General features: G+C 49.3%; 3 protein-coding genes across 8 annotated transcripts in view; 2 read left to right on the top strand and 1 right to left on the bottom strand.

The window, feature by feature from the left end:
* Positions 1 to 165: 165 nt before the first annotated feature.
* On the top strand, positions 166 to 8,192 carry LOC111147830 (prickle planar cell polarity protein 4). 2 transcript variants are annotated; one of them, XM_022504083.1, is made up of 10 exons: positions 166 to 211; positions 1,446 to 1,570; positions 2,626 to 2,769; positions 3,275 to 3,382; positions 4,065 to 4,202; positions 4,485 to 4,688; positions 5,246 to 5,450; positions 5,908 to 7,003; positions 7,531 to 7,635; positions 7,867 to 8,192. In XM_022504083.1, exons 3-8 carry the CDS (start codon positions 2,638 to 2,640, stop codon positions 6,279 to 6,281), a joined length of 1,161 nt encoding a protein of 386 aa, XP_022359791.1. In that variant the 5' UTR covers positions 166 to 211; positions 1,446 to 1,570; positions 2,626 to 2,637; the 3' UTR covers positions 6,282 to 7,003; positions 7,531 to 7,635; positions 7,867 to 8,192. The 2 variants fall into 2 exon arrangements, with proteins under 2 accessions (XP_022359791.1, XP_022359792.1); XM_022504084.1 differs by lacking the exon at positions 166 to 211 and adding an exon at positions 869 to 900.
* On the top strand, positions 6,862 to 8,192 carry LOC111147831 (translocase of outer mitochondrial membrane 6). The gene is made up of 3 exons (XM_022504085.1): positions 6,862 to 7,003; positions 7,531 to 7,635; positions 7,867 to 8,192. The coding sequence occupies exons 1-2, from the start codon at positions 6,876 to 6,878 to the stop codon at positions 7,625 to 7,627; spliced, it is 225 nt and encodes a 74-aa protein (XP_022359793.1). The 5' UTR covers positions 6,862 to 6,875; the 3' UTR covers positions 7,628 to 7,635; positions 7,867 to 8,192.
* A 4,209-nt stretch (positions 8,193 to 12,401) lies between these two features.
* LOC111147514 (ubiquitin specific peptidase 49) overlaps positions 12,402 to 22,966 on the bottom strand; it is a 92,165-nt gene continuing 81,600 nt past the window's right edge. For all 5 annotated transcript variants that reach the window (XM_022503554.1, XM_022503550.1, XM_022503552.1 and 2 more), the window contains 5 exons: positions 21,225 to 22,593; positions 19,913 to 20,117; positions 16,482 to 16,590; positions 15,709 to 15,914; positions 12,402 to 14,756 (listed from right to left, as the gene is read on the bottom strand). In XM_022503554.1, coding sequence (XP_022359262.1) covers positions 14,566 to 14,756; positions 15,709 to 15,914; positions 16,482 to 16,590; positions 19,913 to 20,117; positions 21,225 to 22,565 — 2,052 coding nt within the window. In that variant the 5' untranslated portion in view covers positions 22,566 to 22,593 and the 3' untranslated portion in view covers positions 12,402 to 14,565. The remainder of the gene's footprint in view (positions 14,757 to 15,708; positions 15,915 to 16,481; positions 16,591 to 19,912; positions 20,118 to 21,224; positions 22,594 to 22,966) is intronic.

The raw sequence follows: 22,966 nt of genomic DNA, 5'->3' as shown, positions 1-22,966 counted from the left end.
CGCGGGGCGGGGCGCGGGGCGCGGGGCGCGGGGCGCGGGGCGGGGCTGAGGAGGGAACCAGAGATGGGACCAGTGGTTTCCACTCCCGAGATCAGAAAAGGGACTCGGGTCGGGGAGAAACGAAAAAGGTGGGGGAAGGGCCTGAAGAGACAGAAGGAAGAAGGGCAAGACGACGGATCCCTAAGAAGGGCTGGGGACCGGCTGGGCGTGGGTGAGGACACCCAGAGAGGGGCGGGGCTAGGAGACCTGAGGGAGGGTTGGGGGGGGCGGGTACCTGCTGGCTGGGAAAGGCGTTCTGTTCCGTGAGCGGTGGAAGACCGCACCACCGTGGCTCCCTGGTGTCTGCCCTGTGCCCGCTGGGGCGCGGTGCCGGCGCTACAAACTTGGGAGTGGGGAGGAGGGCAGTGGAGTCTGTACATTTTCCACCCTAGGATCCCCCAAATTCTTTCCTTCATCCTGCAACTCCAGGCCCCGCCCGAGCCGCCCGTTCTACCAGTCCGGGAGGGGCGGGCAGGGGCCGCGGGTTGGGGGGCGTGGGAGAGGAAGGGCAGCGCTCCCGGGGCGGGCAGAGGCGGGCGCTGAGGCCTCGGGGTGGGGACTGGGTGGGGGGCCCGACGGCTGGGTCTGTACAGAACGGTCCGGACGCGGGCGAGCAGCAAGGGTGAGACCCCAGCAAAATCCCATTTCCTCCCGTAAACTGCTAGCAGCCAGACTGGGAACCTCAACTGCCCCCCGGGGAAGTCCAAGAAAAAACTTTGGGGATCTGTCGAGAATGCAGTCCGCGGGACCGGACACATCTTCTCCGTCTCACTGTCCGCGGAAAACCTTCCCATCCTTTTGCCTCCCTAGTCCCTAGGGCCGTGCAGGCTCTGCCCTCGAGAGCGGGGGTGGATTGGGAAGGTAGAGCCCTTGAGCCCTGTTGCACCTGCGCGGGGTGGGGGTGGGGGGGCATAAAGAAGGGGTTCAACCCTGAGGGGAGAGGAATTCTTGAAGGAATCCAGTATGTTAGTAATGGAAGTAAGTCAGGCCGGTCCAGTGCTGGGTGGAGGTGGGGGGATGGAAGGGTGAAGGATGAGAGCTAATTTCTGAACGTTGTTTCTGTGGGGGGCAGTTTCATACAAACTATAACCTGGAAGAGAGGGCGCAAATCCACTCTGAGGTCCCAGATGGCCCCTGTCGTGTGCCCGACACTCTCCCAAGTACCTCTTGCTGCCTGGAGCAGAGGCAGTGCTGTTAGGGGAAGTGGCTACTCTTGGCCCTGAATGTGAACAGCTCATCCTGGCTGCTCTGCACAGGAAACTGACCAGAGGGACAGACCAGGAAGGAAGCAAATGGGTGTGGAAGCAGGGATGGGTGGCACAGAATGTCTGAAGGTGGGGGGGTGGTGCTTAGGGCTGGGAAGCAATGTAACTGTTATAGTCCAAACCTTTTTCCCAACTCCACAGCTCCATCTTCTAGAGGCCTGGGATTTGGTCAGGCTCTCCTGTGCCCAGCTGCTGTCAGAATCCATCCGGGATCTCAAAGACAACCTCTCCCTAGGACATCCCTCAGCTTCCTAGTGTGACCTTAGGCAAGTTAACCTCTCTTTGTTTCAACCATTTGTTTCAAATGGGATAACAGAAACTATCTGATAGGATTATTTTGAGGATGCATTATATTGTGTAAAATGTTAGTATAGTCCCTTGCACAGAATAAAACTTTATAGAAAAGTTTGCTCTGGTTCTTTTTCTTCCTGAGGTGCTGTATACACCTGTCCTGAGCCCCAGCCTCATTCTGCCGGGTGTCATCTCTGTCTTACCCACTGGACTCCTTGAGGACAGGGCCCATCCCTTTTGTACTTCAGTAGTCCCCCTCACCCCCAAGATACTGTGTTCTTGCTAGGGCCGGCCCCAAGGAGGGCTGAAAAGAGGTATTTGGAATTATCCAGTGGAATTGGAAATTGCTGCTATAGGTAGAAGCCAGAAGCACAAGAGTTTCCTCTGTCCTCAAGCTTAGAGACTAGATGAGGAACTGAGACAGGCACAGGGCACAAAGAGAAACATTAGTACTAAATCTCAGGGTGCAGACTGTATTTCCTTCTGGAGCTCAGAAAAGGGAGAGCTGGTATGGCTGGAGGGGCTGAAAAGGGCTTCCTGGTGACGTGGTCCTTTTACCTGGCCTGAGTCTACAGCTGGAAAAGTGGGGTCTGTGTTGGGAGTGTGGAGGACACAGGCTCACTGGGGTGTTCAGCGCACAGTGAGGAAAGGTGGAGTTAAGGCTGGGGACACGGGGAAGGGTCCAGTCTGCCCAGAGACTCACTAGAAAAGTGGAATGCCCTCTCTTTCCATTGTGGGCCGCCTCTTTCCTCCTTCCCGATCTTGGGAAACCCCAGAATTTGAGCTTCAGAAACTCTAGAGCTGAAAGGCCTGGCCTCAAGACCTGGCTCAGTCACTTGGTACCTGTGTGACCTCAGGCGTTTATGCTCCCTGAGCCTCAGTGTAGCCATCTGTAAAATGGGGACAGAATACCACCCACGTCATCTGGTTACTGGGAGGATGGGAGGAGATAATTCCTGCACAGCACTTGGCACTGCCTGGTACATTGTAAGGGGCCAATAAATGGAAGATGTTCTTGTCTTCTGGGCAGACTTTGTCACTGATGTCAGTTCTGAACTCTGACTGGCCCCACCAAGGAGAGAGCCTCAGCCCTCAGGAGCCAGGTCCACCGGCCAACTCAGACAGTGACCCAAGCCACTTGCCAGAGAAGTACCCTGAGGAGACTTCTGCTCAGGTACTGGGAGCCCTTTCCTTCCCTCTGAGACCAACACGCCCTCTATCCTACAGCCCTCCTCCCACTTCCACCATCTGGAAAGTAGGTAGCTTTTGTGCCCAGCCTCCCATGTCTCTTTTCTCTTTGCAGGAATCCCTGTCTCTACAGCCCCCTCCGGATGGGATGTGGGGGTTTGACTTTAAACTTAATCACATGAAGACACATTACCTCTCCTGACGTGGGGCAAGGGGGGGCGTCTGTGTTGTCAAAGCACACTCTAGGCTTTGGCCCCAGTGGAGTAAAGGGAGCTCATTTAAAGCATAACAAAAGATACCGTTTTGGGGAATGGGACCTCCCCAACCTGCCTCAATCAGACCACAGATGCAGGCGTGGGTCAGCCGTCCTTGTCTCGATCTGGAAAGAGGGGGTGCTTGGAAGTCATTCCAGACTGGAGAAGAGGTGACAGTGAGGTGGGAGGAAAGAAGAGCAAGGCAAACCTAACCACCCCTCTCCTGCATCTCCTCAGGGTCCTGAAGTTCTGAGCTTGGGGCTCCCTGGCCTGGACACCCACGGGGCCCCCAACTGGCCTGAGCTTCGGATCCTCCTACAGCAGCTGCCTCCACAGGACAGTGATGTGGGTCCCCCTCTCTCCAGCGTTCTGATCTGTCGCCTCCCTCTCTCTATTTACTGTGGGTCCAGAAGCCAGAGGACATGGATCTAGGGCCTGGGCTGGCTATGCCACTAATTGGGGAAGTCATCCCCCGTCCCCAGCCTGAGTTTTCAAGTCTACACAATGGGGGCAATAGCATCTGCTCTGCCCACAATGCTTAGCTGAAGAGCGAATGAGAAAATGGACATGAACCACTTTTGAAACCGATAATGGAATGTACAAATGTAGAGAGTATGGTTAAGTATTTACTGAGACCCTACGTGTGCCCAGACTAAAGTCTTACACTTCAGTTTGGGGAGCTGGGGGGCAGGGGGCAAGACAGGAGAACATGGAATAAATTGGAAAAACACTGGAAAGTGATAGTGCCAGCTCATGGCAGGTAAGGCTCTAAATTTGTGGTGACAGGGCTCAGTGCTGTGGGCTGTCAGGACCCGAGTGGTGGCCATTCCTTGGGGGAGGGGAGACTGGGGTAGACTTCCTCCATATTTCTTCCCTCTCTCCCTCTCCTTCTCAGTGCCCTTCTGTGTTATCCCCTGGAGCTTCTACAACCTTCCTTTGACCTAGCAGCTAAGCCTCCTCTCCCCAGTCAAACTCCAGTCTTGCCTGCTGGGGCTCTCCCAGTCTCAGTGGGGGCCTGTTTCTGTAGGAGCGCTACTGCCTGGCCCTCGGGGAGGATGAGCTGGCCGAGCTGCGGCTCTTCTGTGCCCAGCGGAGGCGGGAGGCCCTGGGACAGGGGGTGGCCTGCAGGGTATCTCCCAAGCTGGCAGAACACACCTGTGAGAAGGTATGTGGTGTTCCCCCTGCCCCATTCCCCTTTGCCTTCACACTTCAGCAGAAGGGGCGAGCTCCAGGGACTCAGGTGGGGTAAAGGGGGTTGGGGATGGACAGTTTGGCACACTTGAAGAAGAGAAGCCAAGTTTAGGGGTTCTTGGTGGGGCCGGCAGTGGAGGTGGGCTTGCCAGGGGTCTAGGGAGAACAGTTGGGTTGGGGTTGAGATGGAAGAGCCAGGAGGGAAGCCAGGAGCGTGCTGGGGCCTCTGCCCAGCCCAGCACACCCCGACCAGCAGTGCAGGGAGCGGCTGAGGCCCGGGGAGTACGGAGTGTTCGCAGCTCCGGCAGGAGAGCGGCGCGGCTGGCACCCGGCTTGCTTTGCCTGCCAGGCCTGCGGCCAGGCCCTGATAAACCTCATCTACTTCTACCACGACGGGCATCTCTACTGTGGCCGTCATCATGCAGAGCTGCTGCGACCGCGCTGCCCGGCTTGTGACCAGGTACGGCTGGAAGAGGGTTGCTTGGAGGGGACTGCCCAGGGTCCAAAGTGGCAGGATATAAGGGGACAACTCTGCCAGTACCGTGGAGTGAAGAACTCATAACCAGCCTGGGACCTTTTGTTCCCTGTTGCTCTGGGGATGGGGACCTGTTGCCTTGTGCCCTCCCCCACTGCAAGCAGAGTCCCCCAGCTTTTCTTGGACTGAGAGAATTTCTCCGGAGCAGGGACTGTTGGACAGACATTGGTTGGTCTCAGTTTGCCGGGTCCCCAGTGCTGTGCCCTATCAGGAGAGGACCTGCCATAATGTCAGCATAAGAAGCCGGCGGAACCCTGGGTTGGGAGTCCAGGCAACTGGGGTCGCACTTTTTCAGGCTGTGCCACCTGCTAGCGGGATCCTAGCTAGGCCAATCAGCCCTCCCTGCAACCGAGAGTGGTTGAGTAGATCAAATGGGATGTCTGTAGACGTGCTTTAGCGTTAACTGGGTGTAAGGCGTGGTTATTGGGTGAATGAATGAGTGAATGAATGAATGAATGAGCTGTTCTCCCTGCCTCTCCCAGCTGATCTTCTCCCGGCGCTGCACTGAGGCGGAGGGACGGCGCTGGCACGAAAACCACTTCTGCTGCCAGGACTGCGCTGGGCCCTTGGGCGGGGGACGTTATGCTTTGCCGGGGGGCGGCCCTTGCTGCCCCAGCTGCTTTGAGAGTCGCTATTCGGATGCCGGCTGGAGCCAGGCCCTTGCACTGGAAGGGAGGGCCTTGCTAGGTAAGGGAGAAGGTGCAGATCAAAGGGGAATGGGGCAGCGGCTTGGGCTGGGCTGAGGAGGGGATTCTCCCGGGCTGGGACCTCGCCCCGGTCCCACGCCGTCCCGTCCCCCCACCGCACCCCCCAGACCCGAGCCTTGGGGCCCGCAGCTCTCACCGCGCGTCCCTGGCCGGAGCGCTCCAAGGGCCTCCCGAACCCATCCCTCGCCACCGTTGGGGATGCGGCGCGGGACTAGCTCCCGGACTGGGGACGCGGCCGCCCTCTGGTGGGCGGCGGCGGGGAGGGGCGGGGGAGCCCGGGAGAGGTGTCGCAGCCGCGGCTGCGGCGCGCACGGCTCGGGGGCGGGGCGGGAGGCCGGACTCCAGCTGGAATGGGCTTCTGGGGCCCGCCCCGCTCATATCCGGGATAGGGAGACTCCCGGCTCTGAGATAGTCATTACTGACCCGGCCCGGAACAGGGGAGGCGAGACTCGGTAGAGTTGAAGAGGGAGACTGCGCCCCGCTGGACGCCGCTACCATCTCCCGGGCAGCCCTTCCCGCCGCTGCCTCCCGCTCCAGTCCGGGAACCCAGAGGGGACTGCTTAGATCCAGTCCGGAACAGGAGGGTCGAGCTGGGGACGAGGCGGAGGCACCCAAAGGGCGGGAGCGGGGCCGCCTGGAGACGCCCCTCGATGCCAAGCAGGATGCCCCCTGCCCCACCTGCTCCTCTTCTTCTGACTCGGAACCCGAAGGCTTTTTCTTAGGCCAGCGCCTTCCCGGTCCCTGGAAGACCCCCGGAAGCCTCCAGGCTGGGGACGGCGACAACTCCAGGAAGCACTGCACCATCTGCTAGTGGCGCAGCCTGGAGAAGGGGGAGGGGATATGATGTTAGGTGGGAGAGCGAGGTTTTCCTCCTCCTATAAAAATCCTAGACTGAACGCAGTCTGGGGCACGCCTGGGAGAGGCGGCCAGATCACAAACTTGGAGTGCTCGCTCTTAAGCCTGCGCAATCTATGACTTCTGATGGAGACGTTCTTGGGGAATCCCACCTCCCAAAGCTTCACATCTCCTGCGGAACTAACCCCTATGCCCACCCCTCCACCCACCCCCCCGGGACAGTCCCATCCTCAGCATCTTTCTGAGCCAATGAAGTGATCACTCAGAGACCACGTGTGGCGATGCCCAGGTTGGCCAGCCCAAGGCCTAGAGGGAGCCGGAGGTGGGACGCCATCCGGCGACAGTAGTGCGGGGCCGCGCTTCCCCTCTCGCGGCGGTCGTGGAGGCGGAGCCCGGGAGTTGTCCCTCTCCCCCAGGAGCCAAACCCAGCAGGAGCAGCGGCGCCCCCTGCCGCCAGTCGCCGGCGGAAGTGCAAGGCCGGAAGTTGCGTGCGCCCCCGGCGCCCTCACGGTTCGTCGGGAGAGTCCTTGCGGAGCTCTAGCGTGCCGCTATGGCTTCCAGTGGAGTCGGCGTGAGCGCTGCTGGCGCGACAAATGAAGCACCCGAGATTCCGGACAACGTGGGAGATTGGCTCCGGGGCGTCTACCGCTTCGCCACCGACAGGAACGATTTCCGGAGGTAACCGAGACCCCGGGAACTTGTCCCTTTCTGGTCCTCCGAGCCCCCTGCTTACCTCCTCTACTTGCTGTCTTCGCCCAGGCTGGCCCCTCTACGTTGCTAGCGTCTTGGCCTCTTAGTGGCTCTGGCTGCGCTTTGGAGAGGCCCTTGACTGGTAGAGTTCCTATGCAGCAGAACCGATCTTTTGAGTTTCTGGGCTATGTCTGGAGAATCTCACCCTGTTCTGGGGGACTCGGGGAAAAAGAGGCGCCAACACAAACAGACTTTAAATCCCTGGGCGAGTGCTTAATTGGCCTTTGCATTTGATTCTGCTCTTATTAGAGACAGAAAGTAACTCTTAAGTAACCGTGTAGGTCTTGGGCAACCTTACTGTTGGAAAACCCTGCGGTCTTGCGATTCTAGAATAGTGTTTTTGCCTCGGAAGTTTTTTCCAGGTGATGATGGTAAGTCTTTTCCCCCAGTATCTTTCGTTAATTAAAGACAAGTGGTTCAGTGACCACAGGGTTAATGAAGTGTCCTTTTTCCAGGAACTTGATCCTCAATTTGGGACTTTTTGCTGCGGGCGTTTGGCTGGCCAGGAATTTGAGTGACATTGACCTAATGGCACCTCAGCCTGGGGTGTAGCCAAATAGGTAAGCACTTAACTACTGCTCTGCGTGTCTCGGAGCTTTAGAGGCTGACAGAACCAATAATTTATACCATCTATGCACAAAATACACAAAAGAGACTCGACAGAAGTCCCTGGACTAGCCCTAGTTAAATGTGTTACAGATGTTGCAAGAAATTTTGAGTCTGGTACTAATTTTCTTCCAGTTCTTTTTTATATTTCTAATGCCACGTGTTGTCCTGTGGTCTGATTGCAGACACATGGAACCCCCCGTGCTGTATTGAACCTTCCAAAAACAGAGCCTCCAATCTGTGACTGTCACAAGACTTGCCCTGATGGAAGTTGAAGTTTCATACAGAGGGGCACCTTTCCTGCCCGACTGATTTCCTTTTCTCCGTTGAGCCCGCTCAGAACTCCGTTCTCTGGTCAGCAGTCAGGTTTCAGCCAAAGTGTTGTCCTCTGTTCTGTAAAGTTCTGTACATAGTTCCTAAGTTTCTGCAGGGGGTGATCTTTGTGCTTGTCCTGAAGAATAACCTAATGGTATTTTAACAAATATTTGGAATAAAGACTGCACACAAAGAATCATTTTATTCTTTTAATAAGAAACTTCAGCTTACAAAAACAAGGTGTAAAAAGTCAAGATTTACAAAAATCATAAAAACATGATTTATAGTTCACACTCAAGAGACAGGAACAAGCCCCAAACACAGATTGTAACAGAGGTGGTTTGCTTTAAAAAAAAAAAAAAAAAAAAAAGGAAACTGTAGCCACTGTACATTGATGTCAACATAAGGTGAAACTTATTTTGGAGGAATTTCCACTTTTTTGAGCAGAACTAGGGGAAGAAGCCATTTGGTGTTGCATAGCATTTTAGTGCACCAGGTGGGTTTTCCAGGCACCAGGGGGCATTGTTGCTGCCATCAAGTGGGATTTGTTGATGGAAAGAGGGCAGTGATGTGCAATGGAGGCAAAGTGTAAGCAAGCCTGGGCAGTGGGCACTGAAGTGTCACTGCCTGAGGAAGCTGCTTTCTTCACAAGGAAATAGAGGTTTTCTTACCCTAAATTCACGATAGTGTCACTGTCCAAGAGTTGGGAGTTCTTTGGAAATGGAACATATGGAAAAGACTCATGTAGGCTCAGGTAGATGTGGAGATGGTAGGCAAATTTATTCCCAGTTAATTTATTCTAGGCATTTTTAAATTTTTGTTTTAAAGTTTATTTAATCTCTCTGCACCCAACATGGGGCTCAAACTCATGACCTGGGGATCAAGAGTCGCATGCTCTTCTGACTGAGTCAGCCAGGCACCCCATCTACCAGTCATTTCTTAAAATCCTGCTTTTCCATGCCAGGTCTCCTATGGAACTGGTATGGATTAAAGGACATGAATTGGAAAAGAGGGGGATCAGTATGAATACACCACAGTGACCTAATTGTTAGAACTGACAGATGTCTTACCGATCTGTTCACAAAAGGTAAATAGGACAAAACAGTCCTTTTTGACCCTACCTGCGTAAATCTCGTTAAGAAATCTGTTTGAGAATAAGATTGTGTATGTGTATTTTACAAAGCACCATTCCCTTGCAGTATCAGGTAGGTCCCATCTGTTAGGGAGGAGTATGTGTGTGTGTGAATTCAGGCCTGCAGATGGCTTACCATAAAGCCAAGACCCTCTAAGAATCTATCTACACCGGGACCATAGATAGTTTGACAGGTGTAATAGCCATCCTATTAGGTGTTAAGATGAGGGTCACATACATGAGATCAAGGCTTAGATTGAAGCCATCACCTCCCAAATGGTGACCAGGAAGGAAACTTTTAAGCCATAGCATAGATTCTAAGCCCCTTCAGATCTGCATCAGACCACTGCTAAAACAAGAAATACCAGCACCTCCTGTTCTTCGTAGGTATAAAACAGATCCTTAAAGTCTGCAACCTGATCTACTCATAACTGTCAGCAGTTCTACTTTATAAAGTTTTTTAAAAGTTGAAAATAAAATGCAGCAAAAATTAAGACATGGCAGCTTCCAAAGCACAAGTCATATTTCACCCAAAATTTTGTTTTAACTTCAAGTAATAGTGTTTACTGTTAGTTGGTTTATAAAGCCATAATACTGGCAAGGTAAAGTTTCATTTAAACTGGCTTAATTCCTCAAAGTGTTAAGAATTTAGCAAGTAAAGCTATCAAATCTACAATCTCCCCAAATTTCAATGAATAGCCATTAATTCTGTAGATTAAAATGCTGGCTTTCACCATTCCAACACAACATCCTCCCCAAGCGAAGTCAATTTCACATCTGTCAACATGGTTTTCAGCCCTGGCTGGTTAACACAGTACTACAGAAATCTCTTACACTACCTGGTTAGATTTTAAGTGGAAACATGCCAGTAGAAGAATGGAAAGAGTCCACAAAAATGACCATTTGCCCCAGTGCTAGAATAGCTATGGTGTATTTAGAACAATATGTGGGTTGAAGATTAAACACTGGTTAAAGTCAGAGCCCTAGACCAAGAGAATGGTTAAACGTGAAAGATCTAAACTAAACTCACAGTCGTATTTAGAAGACACTTTCAGCTTTAGTGCTGATTTCAAAAAGAATCTGAACTACCAGGGAGATGTATACTTACCCAGTAAAAAAACTAAGTTGCCATGGGAGATTCTACTCCAAAGTACAACCTCCTCACCTAATTAGGCCAGTAATTAGGCTGAAGGAACCAATTATCAAATGTGCTTCGAGCAGTGAGCTTTTTAAACACCCTTTGGTGAAGTCTCGTGAGCTCAGTGGAAACCTTAAGGTCAGAGTGAAAGAATAGGCTGTAAACAGCCCTACAGGTGAGTGGACTGGGTCTTCTCCCCTTCCACAGCCACTCAGCACCATCCCAGTTGCGCCTGCCAGGGAAAAGGGCTGGGGGGCCAGGACAGGTTCTTTGAGCCTTCTCTTTTGCATATTACACAGTGCACTGGCTTGCTATACAATCTAAAGGTTCACATATAGGGGATTGTGTCCTACACTGCTTCCTGAAATTTTGTGCAAAAGAACCTCAGAACTAATTAATGAAGGCAATACTTCAGGAGGAACCATTTTTGTTCAACTTCTACTATAAGGTGGCCAGCATTAGGAAAAAAAGGCCCTTTCTAAACATTTTGTGCTCTCCCAACCAGCTGGAAAAGCAACCCTTCCACTCATAAGATATAACCCGATAGGGGTATAGTATATGTTTGAGAAGAGTTAGCACTCCCAGCCTACCCGAAGAGGACCGAGTTAATGTTTGGAACATAAAAGGGGTGGTGAGAAAGAACGGGGTACATAGTCTGCCTTGAAAAGCAGCCATTTGATGAATAGTCACAAATCCAAAGATTTTGGACATTACAGTAAAATTTCAGAACTTGCTGGTAAGAATAATTATCTTTCACACACATGAGATGAAATGCTTTCAAAAAGTCTGATACCAAATGTCCTTTACACTGTACAGACCCATTTGCCACCCGAAATGACAAGGCGACATCCTTTCCCTTAATCTTTTCAATCCCATGCAAACCATAACGGTACAAGGCACCAAATGTTAGGAATTGTATAAAATTAGTTCACAAAGCTTTATCAATAAGTAAAACAAACTCCATCTCCCCCTCCCTGCCTGCCCACCCACATCCCCCCCCCCCACACCCAACCAAGTTTTCATTCTGTACTACCGTCGACCTCTCTCAGGCTTATGCAGGGGCCTGACTAGGGCCATCTATGCCCCACTGCCAGCCAATTCATTTTATTAGTTCTTGCACTTGGATGAAGCTATAAGCATAGCCAGAGTAGGGAACTCATACAATCATTGACTCTAGAAGCCTTGCCATTAAAAACAAAAATAAATTCTTCTATTGAGTCCATAGGACACATTAACACTCCTACAGTTTTCTAATTTTATTCATGACATTTTAAGAGACATCTGGAAATTCTTTTCAGCGTGGCACTGCTCCCCTCAGCCTGAGAGGGGACTGGATCAAAACTGGCAAGAGCTCTGCCCACCATTTAATAAGAGCTTCAGTTCCTGGCTGTTGAGGTCATTCCTAATTTTTTTTTTTTTTTTTTTTTTTTTTTTAAACACTAGCACGGATGCTCACCTCAGAGGCAACCACAAGTATGAGGGTCAAACTAGAATGAGGTAAAAAATCCTTTTTGAGGGCCAGGGTGCATTCATCTTGGCTGGCTACAGCAGAAAGTAAACACACCAGCCAACTACAAAGGGTTCCTGGAATGGGACTCCAACTACTTGTCTGGGAGAAGCAGGCCCCATAGGTTCAGATAGGAGATCTCGGGTTTGATTTGGCAGCATCTAGTCAACGTCTACCTGGTTCTTATCTTCTTCTCTTTAGAATGTTTCAGTTTAAAGTGAGATGCAACTAAGAAATCCATCTACTTCCAATATGTAAATAAATTAAAGGCAAAGGGACATTTCCCTCACAACAGCCATTGGCTTATGCAGCAGGGAACTCTTTAATAAAAGTTTCCATAAATACTAACTTCTCAACAGCGTCTAGTGCTGCTGCCTCTGGGTACCTGAGGTGTCTGTGACTGCAGGGGCACCTTCGAGAGTACGCAGCTCAGTGAGGACTCTAGTAGTGGTTTCTATTCCAACTCATTTTAAACAATTTTATGAACTTGTTAACGGGTGCTCAGCTAAGTCAAGCGTTTCTTTCACAAAGTCCTTAAGTCTGTTTAATAATTCTTATAAATATTTGGTATAAAACTATTTTTAAAAATTAAATTTGAAGATCTTTTAATTTTCCATTAAATGTTCATTTTTCTTAAGTTTCCCCCGGAAACAGCCTGAGGGATGAAGTAGATGCTCTATTAGTTCTTTTCCATTTGTAAGTTCTCTTTTTCTAGAATAACAAATACAGCATTCAAAGAAAGATGAGGCACAATTTATATTTTCCTTTTCACTCTCCTTGGAGTTTTTTGCTTGTTTTTTTGTTTTGTTTTGTTTTGAGTTAATGGGCTTTTTCATTGCCACGAAAAGTCATCACCAAGACTGCCAACTTAAAAATGTGGATCTAGAGAGTATAGCTTTGCATCAGAGCCTCTGGCAGCATGGGCAGCTGTGACACTTTAAAACAGTGTCCAGGAAAGGGTGAGCCCGGGCCAAGCTTGTACAAAGAAGCCTGCAGTAGACAATATAAACCAAATAGCATAAAAAATGCCATACGCTATCGCTTCCAAATAAAAGCTAAATATTACAGAAACCTCACAGTGTTGGAAAAAGCAAGTTTAATTTAAAATATAGTCACTCCCCTTTATCAGGGTGAGCCATTTTCTGTCTGAATTTCCTCCATGTCTCAGTGCTGTCTGACAGGTCCTGTGGGAGAGTCCATCTCAAAAGAGGTCAACAGCAAATGCTACAGATCTGCTCTGGCTATGGGGCTCATCAACACCCCTAAGCTACGACCCTCATCTTACCCCCTCTTTTCCCAACCTCCCACCCTTCCCCAACTCCCTCCACATCTGCTTCCTTCAAGTGACAACTGTACTTCTACCTGAATTGAAACACTGGGTTGATACACTCAGTCAGAAGATGAGCTTTCACAGTGACAGGCTGAGGCGGGCTGCAGCAGCCCCACAGTGAGAGTCCGGGCTGCATTCACTCTTACTGCAGGACTGAGAAGGGAAATTCAGTGGTGCCTGATGAGAAGGAGGGTTTCCATCTGGGCAATTTCATTCCACTTAGAAAGTGACCCGGTATAAAAAGAAATATGTATTTTATTAGCACTTAAGTAAAAGACAGGGCACTCTTTTTTTCTTTTTTTCCCCCCCTCAGATGGACTGAGTGTAGGAGGGTCAAGAAACAGTAAGGATTATCAAATTTGGGAGGGAACAGGCTGGGGCCAGCAGCAATGAACTGTTCAGACATATGGGGGCAGATTCCTAAGCCCTAGAAAAGCGTAAGTTCCCAAACCTTGTGCTGAACAAGAATGTTCCAAGCCCTCCAGGTGCAAGCTAAAAGCTGCAGGCTAAGAAAAGCTGTGTGCTGCACAAAGGTGAGAACAGGTGATGGGCATTCAGAAAGGCCTGGTCCACCAGCTATCCCAGCCTACCCTCAACTGAATTCTGAGCCAGCCTCAGACAACTGACCTAAAGACCAATTTATACCAAACCATGTGCTTGTCCTATACCTGAACCAGGGATATGCTATAGAACTGGGTAGCCAGGGGCGTCCTTCTGCTTGGCATGCAACTAAGAACATGTCACGGACCAGTTGATTGCTTCCCCATAGGAACTGCTCTAGAATGAAGGGATGTTCAGAAGACGTGGAATGACTCAATGACAGCAGCAGCCAGGGAAGGTAGGACACTTGAAAAACCTCCCGTTTTGCATGGGGAAACTTGCTCTATGCATCTCATTCCACTCTTTCACTGCTATTCCCTAAAAAAGGAAGTCTGCAAGTTGTCAGCCCTTGAGGGTTACTTCCTTTGTGGGGACAAATCCTTATTATTCACTTCCTGCCTTGGAACCAATCCCATCCAGCAAGCTGCCAACCCAGGGCCCCACCTCACATGCTCTGTCCAGGGCTGTTCACATCAGGAGGGTTCTTCTGGGGTCACAGGGAAGTCCTGGTTAATGGGGGAATCACATAATGGAGAAAATGGCTGCTCTCCTGGCTGCATATGATCCATTTACCCCCTCTTTCCTCCACCCAGATCCTCTCTATTCAGAAGCAACTGATGAAAGAATCTTCATAGAAGTTACTCCTTTTGTTTTATCAAAGGAGGGAATTCCCAAATCCATTCAAGAGAAAGTGACTACAGATTTTATGATAGAACATGAGTCACCTAGCACCTTCTGCTGTAGTCCCAGTGAGGCAAACCTAGTACTCTGTTCCTGCACTAAACCTTATTTCCTGTAAGAGGAAAGATATATGAACACCAATAGTTTAAAAGCAGGCCAGTCCTTGAAACGTGACTCCCATTCAGGGGATGAGCCGTGGTCTGCCCTCATCGTTGTTGCTGGACTGCACCTGAGCTTGGAGTTGGTTTTCTGAAATTCTTGCATTGCCCTGAACTGTTCTTTGAGTGTAAAAAAGGATGTAGGCTTGAGTTTTGCACACTTCCTCGACACTGCATACATTCAGCTTTGAGTCATTGCAGTGGACCCAAAAACCTAGGAAACCAAAGGAAAGAAAGAGAGAAAGTGACTACCCAACTTGTATTTCCAATCAGCAGGCAAAACCAGGAGATGAAGAAAGGGACAGAGGAGTTCAGAACAGAACCAGCCCCTGACTGGTAGTGGGGGCGGGGAAGGGGGGGGGAGCCGGGAAGATTGGTAAATGAAACCAACAGACTTCCCTGCCACCACCGGCTTCAACTCCACCCAAGCCCACCGCATTACTACTTACAATCAACGGACTGTAATTTTTGTCCTCATTTTATTCAGGCTTTTTCATTGCCCACTAGGGCCTTCTACAAAGGCAGCCTGAAGACTGGGAGCTAAGAGATGGGAAGAGGAGAGGCAGAGGTGAAATGGACATGGAGGAGTGGTAAAGGGAAATTTAGAAGGAATAAAAAGTTATTTCACCCTGGCCGCCTTAAGGGCTGCAGCGTAGCCCATCCACCTCAGTGCACAGTAGCTGGGAGGCTGTGCTCTGGGGGGACAAGGACTGAAAGCTCCTTAGAGGGGACCTTGTACCCCCACACCTCCTATGGTAAGGACATAGAAGTGCTCAGGAAATGTCTTCAGCTTTATTATCAGCCAGGGCTGGTGAAATTAATACAGTATCTCCATGAGGTTATGAATAGCATTTCTGCATAACCATGAAGGAACCAGAGGTCTGCAGAAGTATTAATAACAATGAGAAACCTCTAAAATTGAACATTATGTTCTAGGAACCATGCTAAGTACTTTTACATGTGTCGGTTCCTGTCCATTCTTAGAACAATCTTCTGTTTTCACTTGGTGATATATCCAAAATCTGAACCCCTCTTTCACAGCTTTTTCCACTAGATTTTCATGTATGTAATATCCCCCTATAGATGAAATAAAAGGAAAGTGATGGAATGTGGACACACCAACCCTTTTCCGTGTTCCCCCACCCCACAGAGTCGAGCGCACGCACCTCCCTCTGTGTTGTAGCAATAGGCTGTGTAGTGTCCTGAGCCAAACCCTTTCCCGTGATGCATGACCACTGCGGAGAGATCATAGGCAAAGGTCTCTTTGTCAAGAGAGGAGAGCATGTCCCTGCAGCAGTAAGGTTCCATGGTTAATACCTGGTCAAAGACGACATGGACCCCAATCTTCTCTCGATGATTACGGCCAGACCACCTAAAACATGGATAGAAAGTTCTTACTAGCAAAAAAATGCCATATGTTACCCTAGGAAGAGGGAGGTAAAACAGGGAACTGAGAATACATAACCTTCCAGATGTGGCTTTTGCATCAATAAAACAGTGATCAATGTCCACATGTATTTCCTGTGAGTGTTCCATAATGTACTCAGAAACTAAAAATCCCTAAAACAAGCAGTTCAGGCAATAATCTTTTTGTAGTTTACTGCCTGCCCTTCTTTTCACAGATTATGTCATATTTGGTCCTGAAGGTGATTCCTGATAAGCCCAGGTTAGGCTAGAGAATCTCCAAGCACAGACACCCAGTGCAGGCTGGCTGATGGGACAGAGCCGTGCAAGCTGAAGCCCTCTCCTGCCCGCTGCCCCGCCCCCCTTGAACATGCCTCACTGGGCAGGAAGCATTTAATCACTATAGAAAGTGCAAGGTCTCTAGGGAGCAGGCTTCTCATCCCAACACCAAAGAAGACATCCCCCCTCACCAAAGCCTTTGAGGCCGCTGTCCCCACAGCTCATGGCCACCTGGAAGGCCCCAAAGCAAGCTCACCTGAATCTTTTAAGGTGTAGCCGGAGGACCTGAGGTAGTCTGTAGATCATTAACTGCTTTCTAGCTTCACTCAGAACAAGGGGTTTGGGATTGGATTTTCGTCGTTTGCCTATATGGTTTGGGAAGGTATAAGATATAGATTGTGAGGAGTCTGTTCTTTCTTGGCTATGGCAGAGACTATGACTTGCCACCCAATATGCCTTCTTATTTCTCAGTACTAGGACCTCGTTTTATCTGGGGCAGTGCTGTGACCCCTTGTCAGTCTGCATTTCCCAGCCCCACATGCCCGCCTGGTATGGCCACAGCAGTTCTCCCAGACACTCTTAGGGTGCCAAGGTGACTGCAACTGATCCTCTTGGACCACGAGGTAACCTTGGGGAAGGAAGCCTTGAACTAGTCACGTTGAAAGATGGAAAGAGCTTGGGTCCCCAGTGACCATGCAGCTACTATGCTAGGCCCTGAATGTCCTTCAGACTTCTTTTATAGAACAGAAAAAAAATTATACCTCATTTTAAAGTCATTATTTGAGTTAACTGAAAACAACCAAACCTAATCCTAATATATATATCCACTTGAATTTTTTTAAAGAGATTTCATTTATTTATTTGACAGCAATCACAAGTAGGCAGAGAGAGATGGGGAAACAGGCTCCCTGCTGAGCAGAGAGCTGGATACAGGGCTCCATCCCAGGACCCTAAGATCATGACCTGAGCCGAAAGCAGAGGCTTAACTCACTGAGCCACTCAGGCACCCCTCCACTTCCAAATTTCTGCAGCAGCAACCTCCAAAACTGGTATGGGTTTTGGGTGGAATATTCCCAATATCATGGATTTATTAATGGAATATACTGGAAGGTCACTGCAATAACACGCACGCAGAGTAGATGCACATGTCAGGGTTCTATGCCTTTATATATGGGCTTATGACTTAAATTGTGATCCACCAGAATGTAATTTTAAAAGTTTTTGTTTTCATCAAGTAGGCCTAATTCTATTTCCTGCTCACAGCTAGTTGTATGCTGTTCAAAACTCTCATCTTTAGTTTCCTCTCCTGTAAAATGGGAATAATGCATATATTTCAGTCTTGGAAAAAAAGTAAGAGGGCACAGGATTGCCAAAGGACAGGATATTTAAACAGATTCTTTCTTCAGCATGATTTGTTTGTGATGTATACAAATATTTACAAAAGAAACTGCTAGTTTTATAGTTTTATGCTGTATCTAGTTTTTGAAACATGTTTCTTGGATAAAAGCACACAGCTGGACATGGGAGGAAAAGGTGGACAGACTGGCCAAATTCATCCAGTCCAAAGCAGAACCAGTGGTCAGACTCTCATTTTGTTTCTAAAGCTACTGAATTGTGAGGGGAATGCATTTCTAAATTACATCAGATAAACAATGGAAATAAAGTTCTCTTAATTTCCATGGGAAGCCTTCTCTATACCCATTTACTGACAACTGCTTGGTTTTTATATTAATTAGACTGGTGAATGGATGGGAATATAAAACTAGTGGTCCTCTGTGGTGCCTGCTAATTATCTTTGAGATATCATGGTCTCAGTGTCTGAAGGGCTTGACATCTAAGTCCTATCTATACCACTCATGAAAGGCAGCAAATCACAGCCAAATGATGCTTCACAGGGCTCCCTGGGACAATAGGACATGGGGCTGCTGGTTCTCATAACAGGCTGTAGCAGATGAGTGTGCCAGAGAACATTTCAGTAGGGCTGGTGGTCATGATATTTGGGGCAAGAACAGAAAGAAAATTCAGAGGGGTGCCTGGCCTTCTTTTACATTCTAATTTCCCAACAGATTTTCAGAAACTATTGCAGTGCCGCCTGGGAACCCTGGCAAGTGACTGCCACTCTCAGTAGAGGGAGTCTGTGAGCTAAGATGAAGACAATACAGAATCGGCTTTGTTTCCCTAAAATGAAATTCACAAAGAAAAAGAAATTACTGATTCAACTGAGATTGATCAGTTCTGTCTCCATTTGATTAAGCTGGCCATGTGGAGAGGTAGAAGCCTGATAATTTTTAAACTTCACAAGCACATTACAACAATGCATCTCGTACCTTTTGCCATAGCTTTCCTTCCCTACTATTTGAGCTTGCCTAGAGAAATCCTGATACATTCGCACATCTGGCAACCAGAAAAATAATCCTTTCTTGCAAAAATAAATAAAAGTATTTCCTCCTTATTCCGCCTTGTCCGAGAATGGTGGGAGTTAAAGCTGTTAACATCCTTCTGTTCCTCACAAGTAAAAAGCTTTAGGAATCACTACCTTAAGAAAAACAAACAGATACTGTTCTAATAAGGTAATTTAAGTCACAACCTTTATATCTCGATAAGGAACAGGGTAGGTGACTCTGTAGTTAACCAAGTACACCGTATCAAATTTTGTTTAAAAATGGGAGAATAATATCAAGCATGATTTTTTGTTTTTGTCCTGCCTCTTCAAGGACAATAGGTTTCCCAGAGTTCACTATTTTAAAAGACCATATATGCAAATATTTTAATAAGGGTTATCATAAAATTGTGGTTCTCAAAACTTGTAGTCCCAACTATTTTATGGGTGCAAATTGATCTCAAGACATCTATACAATCCATTAATTTTAGTTTCCAAACCCAAATTCGAACTTCCAGGTATTTGTTCTGCATTTCCTCTGTCCGTGCTGGGTTAGCAAACGCACTAAGTGGTAGTGTGGCAAGACAGAAGGAGCTCTGCATAAGGTACCTACATAACCACGTGGAAAGAGTTCCACTTTAAAATGAAAGCCGTGACAGAGAAATACTGTCTTATGACCTTCCCCAGATGCATGGCATGTGAAGGCATGTGAAGAAACAAATGCAGAAAGTAACCATGAAGCGGATGCACCTTCTGGCTTGCCTTCCTCGTCTCATACCAATCTACAGCATCGATTCTGACAGGCTTGAAATCTGCAAATACAGTACAAGGCACATGTTTCTGATACTGTAACCCTCAAACAAGCAATGCTACCTGACTTCAGATGAAATAAAAACTGTCAGATCAATATTCATGAATTTAATCAGGACCTTGTAGCACTGCAAAGCTAAGCACTCACATTCTTAGAGGCTCATTTCAGAACCCACACTTGCAAATGCCTCCCAAGATAAGAACTAATGTCAATCACAGCAGGAGTCAAAGGAAGCCCAACTCTTAGGTTTTGTTTTGTTTTATAACAAATAATGTCCACACGCTTGTTTTCAGGAAAATGGGAGAAAAAAGTCTTTAAAAGATGCTTTAGAACCACTCAACATTATCAGTGTTACTTTGGACTAAAAGGGCAAAAACAGCACCTTACACTGACAATCCAGATGCATGTGTCCCCCTCCCTCTCCCTCTCCACTTCTACCCCCCCAGCATGTGTCCCTCTCCCTCTCCCTCTCCACTTCTACCCCCCCAGCACTCACTGTTACACTGGTCACAAGCGTAGATTCTCCCTTCCAGGGCCTCTGTCTCTGTGAACTTGGCCAGCATCTCAGTGAGCAGGCACTCTGTCTGATTCAAAGGGACAAACCCCTTTTCTATGCAGTGATACCGTTCAGGGAATTCCAGGGACAGATCCCAAAAGGGCTCAATGGTATTGGATTTGTAATTGCATGATACACATGTGACCTAGAATGAAAAAATTGATTTACAGGTTACATAACCTCCATGCTTCCCACATACATTTTTGCTCGATTTATACAAAACACATAACTTACCCAAACTAAGTGTATAGTTTTCAAAAAATTTTTAATTATAATATTAAAATAATAAATGTAACCTTAAGAGCATTAAAGCATATTACTGTCAGTATACATTTCTAACTATGATGCTAGCTGGAACTGGAAAACCACACAGCACAGAGATTATTACCTACCCCTTTCTCTCTTCTCTCCTAAAGCATGCTCTACCATTCAGTGCTGCGGCGGTACAGACTGGGTTATCATGGGACCATTCTCAGATCAGTCCGAGATAGAGAATTAGCAGATTCTTATGTTTCTCTTGTCGTCATTCCTTCCTCATCCAAACCTTGCTGCTTCTACCCACTCCAACTTGCCTCTCTTTTTTGCCCTTGTTTCTGGCAGTATCCTTATATGAGACACAAACCTCTGTAACATAATGTAGAGGTTTTACTTGAATCCATTACCTTGCCCACCTTTTTAACTGTAAAAATTCTTTCTGCAGATTTCCACAAAGTCTTACCCAAGAGTCTTTTTTTATGTCCTTACATGGCCTATGATACAGCATATGAGAGGTAATGGGGAATAGAAGGGGGGCTTGCTTAGGCCTTTGGCAGCCTCCTAGCCATCTCCTTTCCCTGTATGTAGAGAATGTTCTGGAAGGAAGAAGGCTCTTTCAAACTACTGTGAAACCAAGGTTATAGGCAAACTGTTCAATTTCCTAAAATTGATCAAAGATGGCATGCCAGCAACAGATTCTTAATTATAACAATGAGATTATATCACCAATACTGTCATTAAAGGTTAAAGACATTCACTGAAAATGACGCGATATGGCAAATTCAACTAAAGATCTGCCCAGACAGAGGAGGCAAGTTCACCAACAAGGCCATAAGAGCACACAGCACAACCGAAGGTACAATGGCCACCCTCTGATACGCATCATGACGGCAAATGCTGGCTCTCTTCGTCCGTCCAATAACCTGGCAGAGGCAACTCAGGGAAGCCCCAACTAACCAGTAAGACTCCCTGCCATGTGATGGGTGGGGCAACCTACCTGACTGAGTAGCTGCCCGTGGAATATGGTGTTCACCACCTTTAAGACCTGTTTGGTGAGCTTCCTCTGGGAGAAGGGGATGAGGATCCGGCGCGTGGTGCCCTCGGACTCGAGTTCCTGCTGCACTTTGTGCAGCAGCTCGCACAAGAACTCCTGCGCATCCTGCTGATCATAGCCGCGGAAGGCGGGGATCAGGCTCCACACGGAGTGAAGCATGGCGAAGGGCGACACCAGGGCCCACTTTCCGGACCACATGACTCGGAAAAGGGTGTGCAGTTCGTGACAGAGGGAAATGTGCTTCGAGCTCGGCTCCTTGTTCTGGATGAGTTCTAGGCTCCTGCTGATGGAGGCCCCGCCATTGAAGCAGAGACCCTCCCGCTCGCACACGTCGGCCCCCTCGCTCCTGGCCGACAGCTCGGTGGCGGAGCTGCCGGCCGGCCTGCCGGAGAGCGGAGCCTTCCCGTTGGGGGCCTTGGGAAACAGCTGCTGGGTCTGGGAAGGGTCGAGGTTCAGAAAACATTCGCGGAACTTCTGGAGGTGGCTGAGCACCTGCAGGATGGAGTTCATGTAGCAGGTGTTGCCCAGGTTGCGCAGGCCCGTGACGCCCGGCGCCATGGCAGGCGCGCGGCGCGGCGGCGGGCGGCCCCCGGCGGGCGCGCGCGGTGAGGCGGGGCGCGGGGCGTCGGCGGCGCGCGGGGCGTGCAGCAGCAGGCGCGCGCTCTTGCGCGGGGGGGCGCTGGCCAGCTCCTCCAGCAGCCTCCGCTTCACCTCGCGCCGCCGCTGCCGCGCCTCCTCCTTCTTGCGCTCCAGCGCCTCCTCCTGCCGCCGCTGCTCCAGCTTCGCCTGGCCGCGGGAGCTCTTCTCGAACCAATGCCGCAGCGTCTTGGCCAGCAGGCGCTGGCGCCGGTACCACAGAGCCGTGAGCATCTGCGGCTGTCCCTGAGGAGCGCGCTGCGGCGGGACGGCATCCTCGCCGGCGGCCATGGACCGCAGCGTCCGGCCGCGCCTCAGCGGCGGGTCCTGCTTCTGGCCCCTGACCGCCAGCAGGGAGCTTCTGAGCAGCTTCAGGTCCCCCTCCGGGTTGTCGTTGAGCACGTAGTCCTTGCACAGGTAACAGAACACGTACAGATCCCGGACCTCCATGGCTAGCGGGTGCCCGGTCTCCTCAAAGTGTTTCAGGGCGTGATCTTCGATGTAGCGGCCGCAGGCCACGTGGGAGCACTTGAGACAAGCCCACACGGACTCGGTGGTGGCGCACTCCCGGCAGCACCACTTCTGTGGGTTCAGGATGGAGTGGTCCTGGGCGAGCCGCAACCGCCCGACATGTTTGCATCTATCCATGTCTCAGAGAAGGCTCCGCTCTTTCAACCTGGCACGACAGAACCCCCGGAAAGAGAGAGAGAGAGCTTTCAGCAAAATATTTTCCCAGGAAAAGGCCTGCAACTGCGATTTTCAATTTAATGCTCATTACATTTTAATTCAAAATTGGTTCCATTGGAAGGAGGTTAAAAAAGACAAAGTAAGAAAGAAATACTGGGGGGGGGAGGAGGGCTTAGCACCAAGTTGAATCTTTACATTCTTTACACTCTTTACAATCTAAGCCTGTACTAATTCTTGAATATCAGCTAATTTTTATGCGAGGCTAACTGGTATTCCTGAGGAAATGGCATTACCCTTAGTTCATACTGCACCCAACTGGCCACCAGGGGAAGGAAACTTGTATTCTGAACCATCTCTGAACT

This window comes from Enhydra lutris, unplaced genomic scaffold (assembly GCF_002288905.1).
Source record: "Enhydra lutris kenyoni isolate GAN:26980312 unplaced genomic scaffold, ASM228890v2 scaffoldscaffold17, whole genome shotgun sequence".
NCBI classification, from domain to species: Eukaryota; Metazoa; Chordata; class Mammalia; order Carnivora; family Mustelidae; genus Enhydra; species Enhydra lutris.
This window is presented reverse-complemented; position numbering and strand designations above follow the sequence as displayed.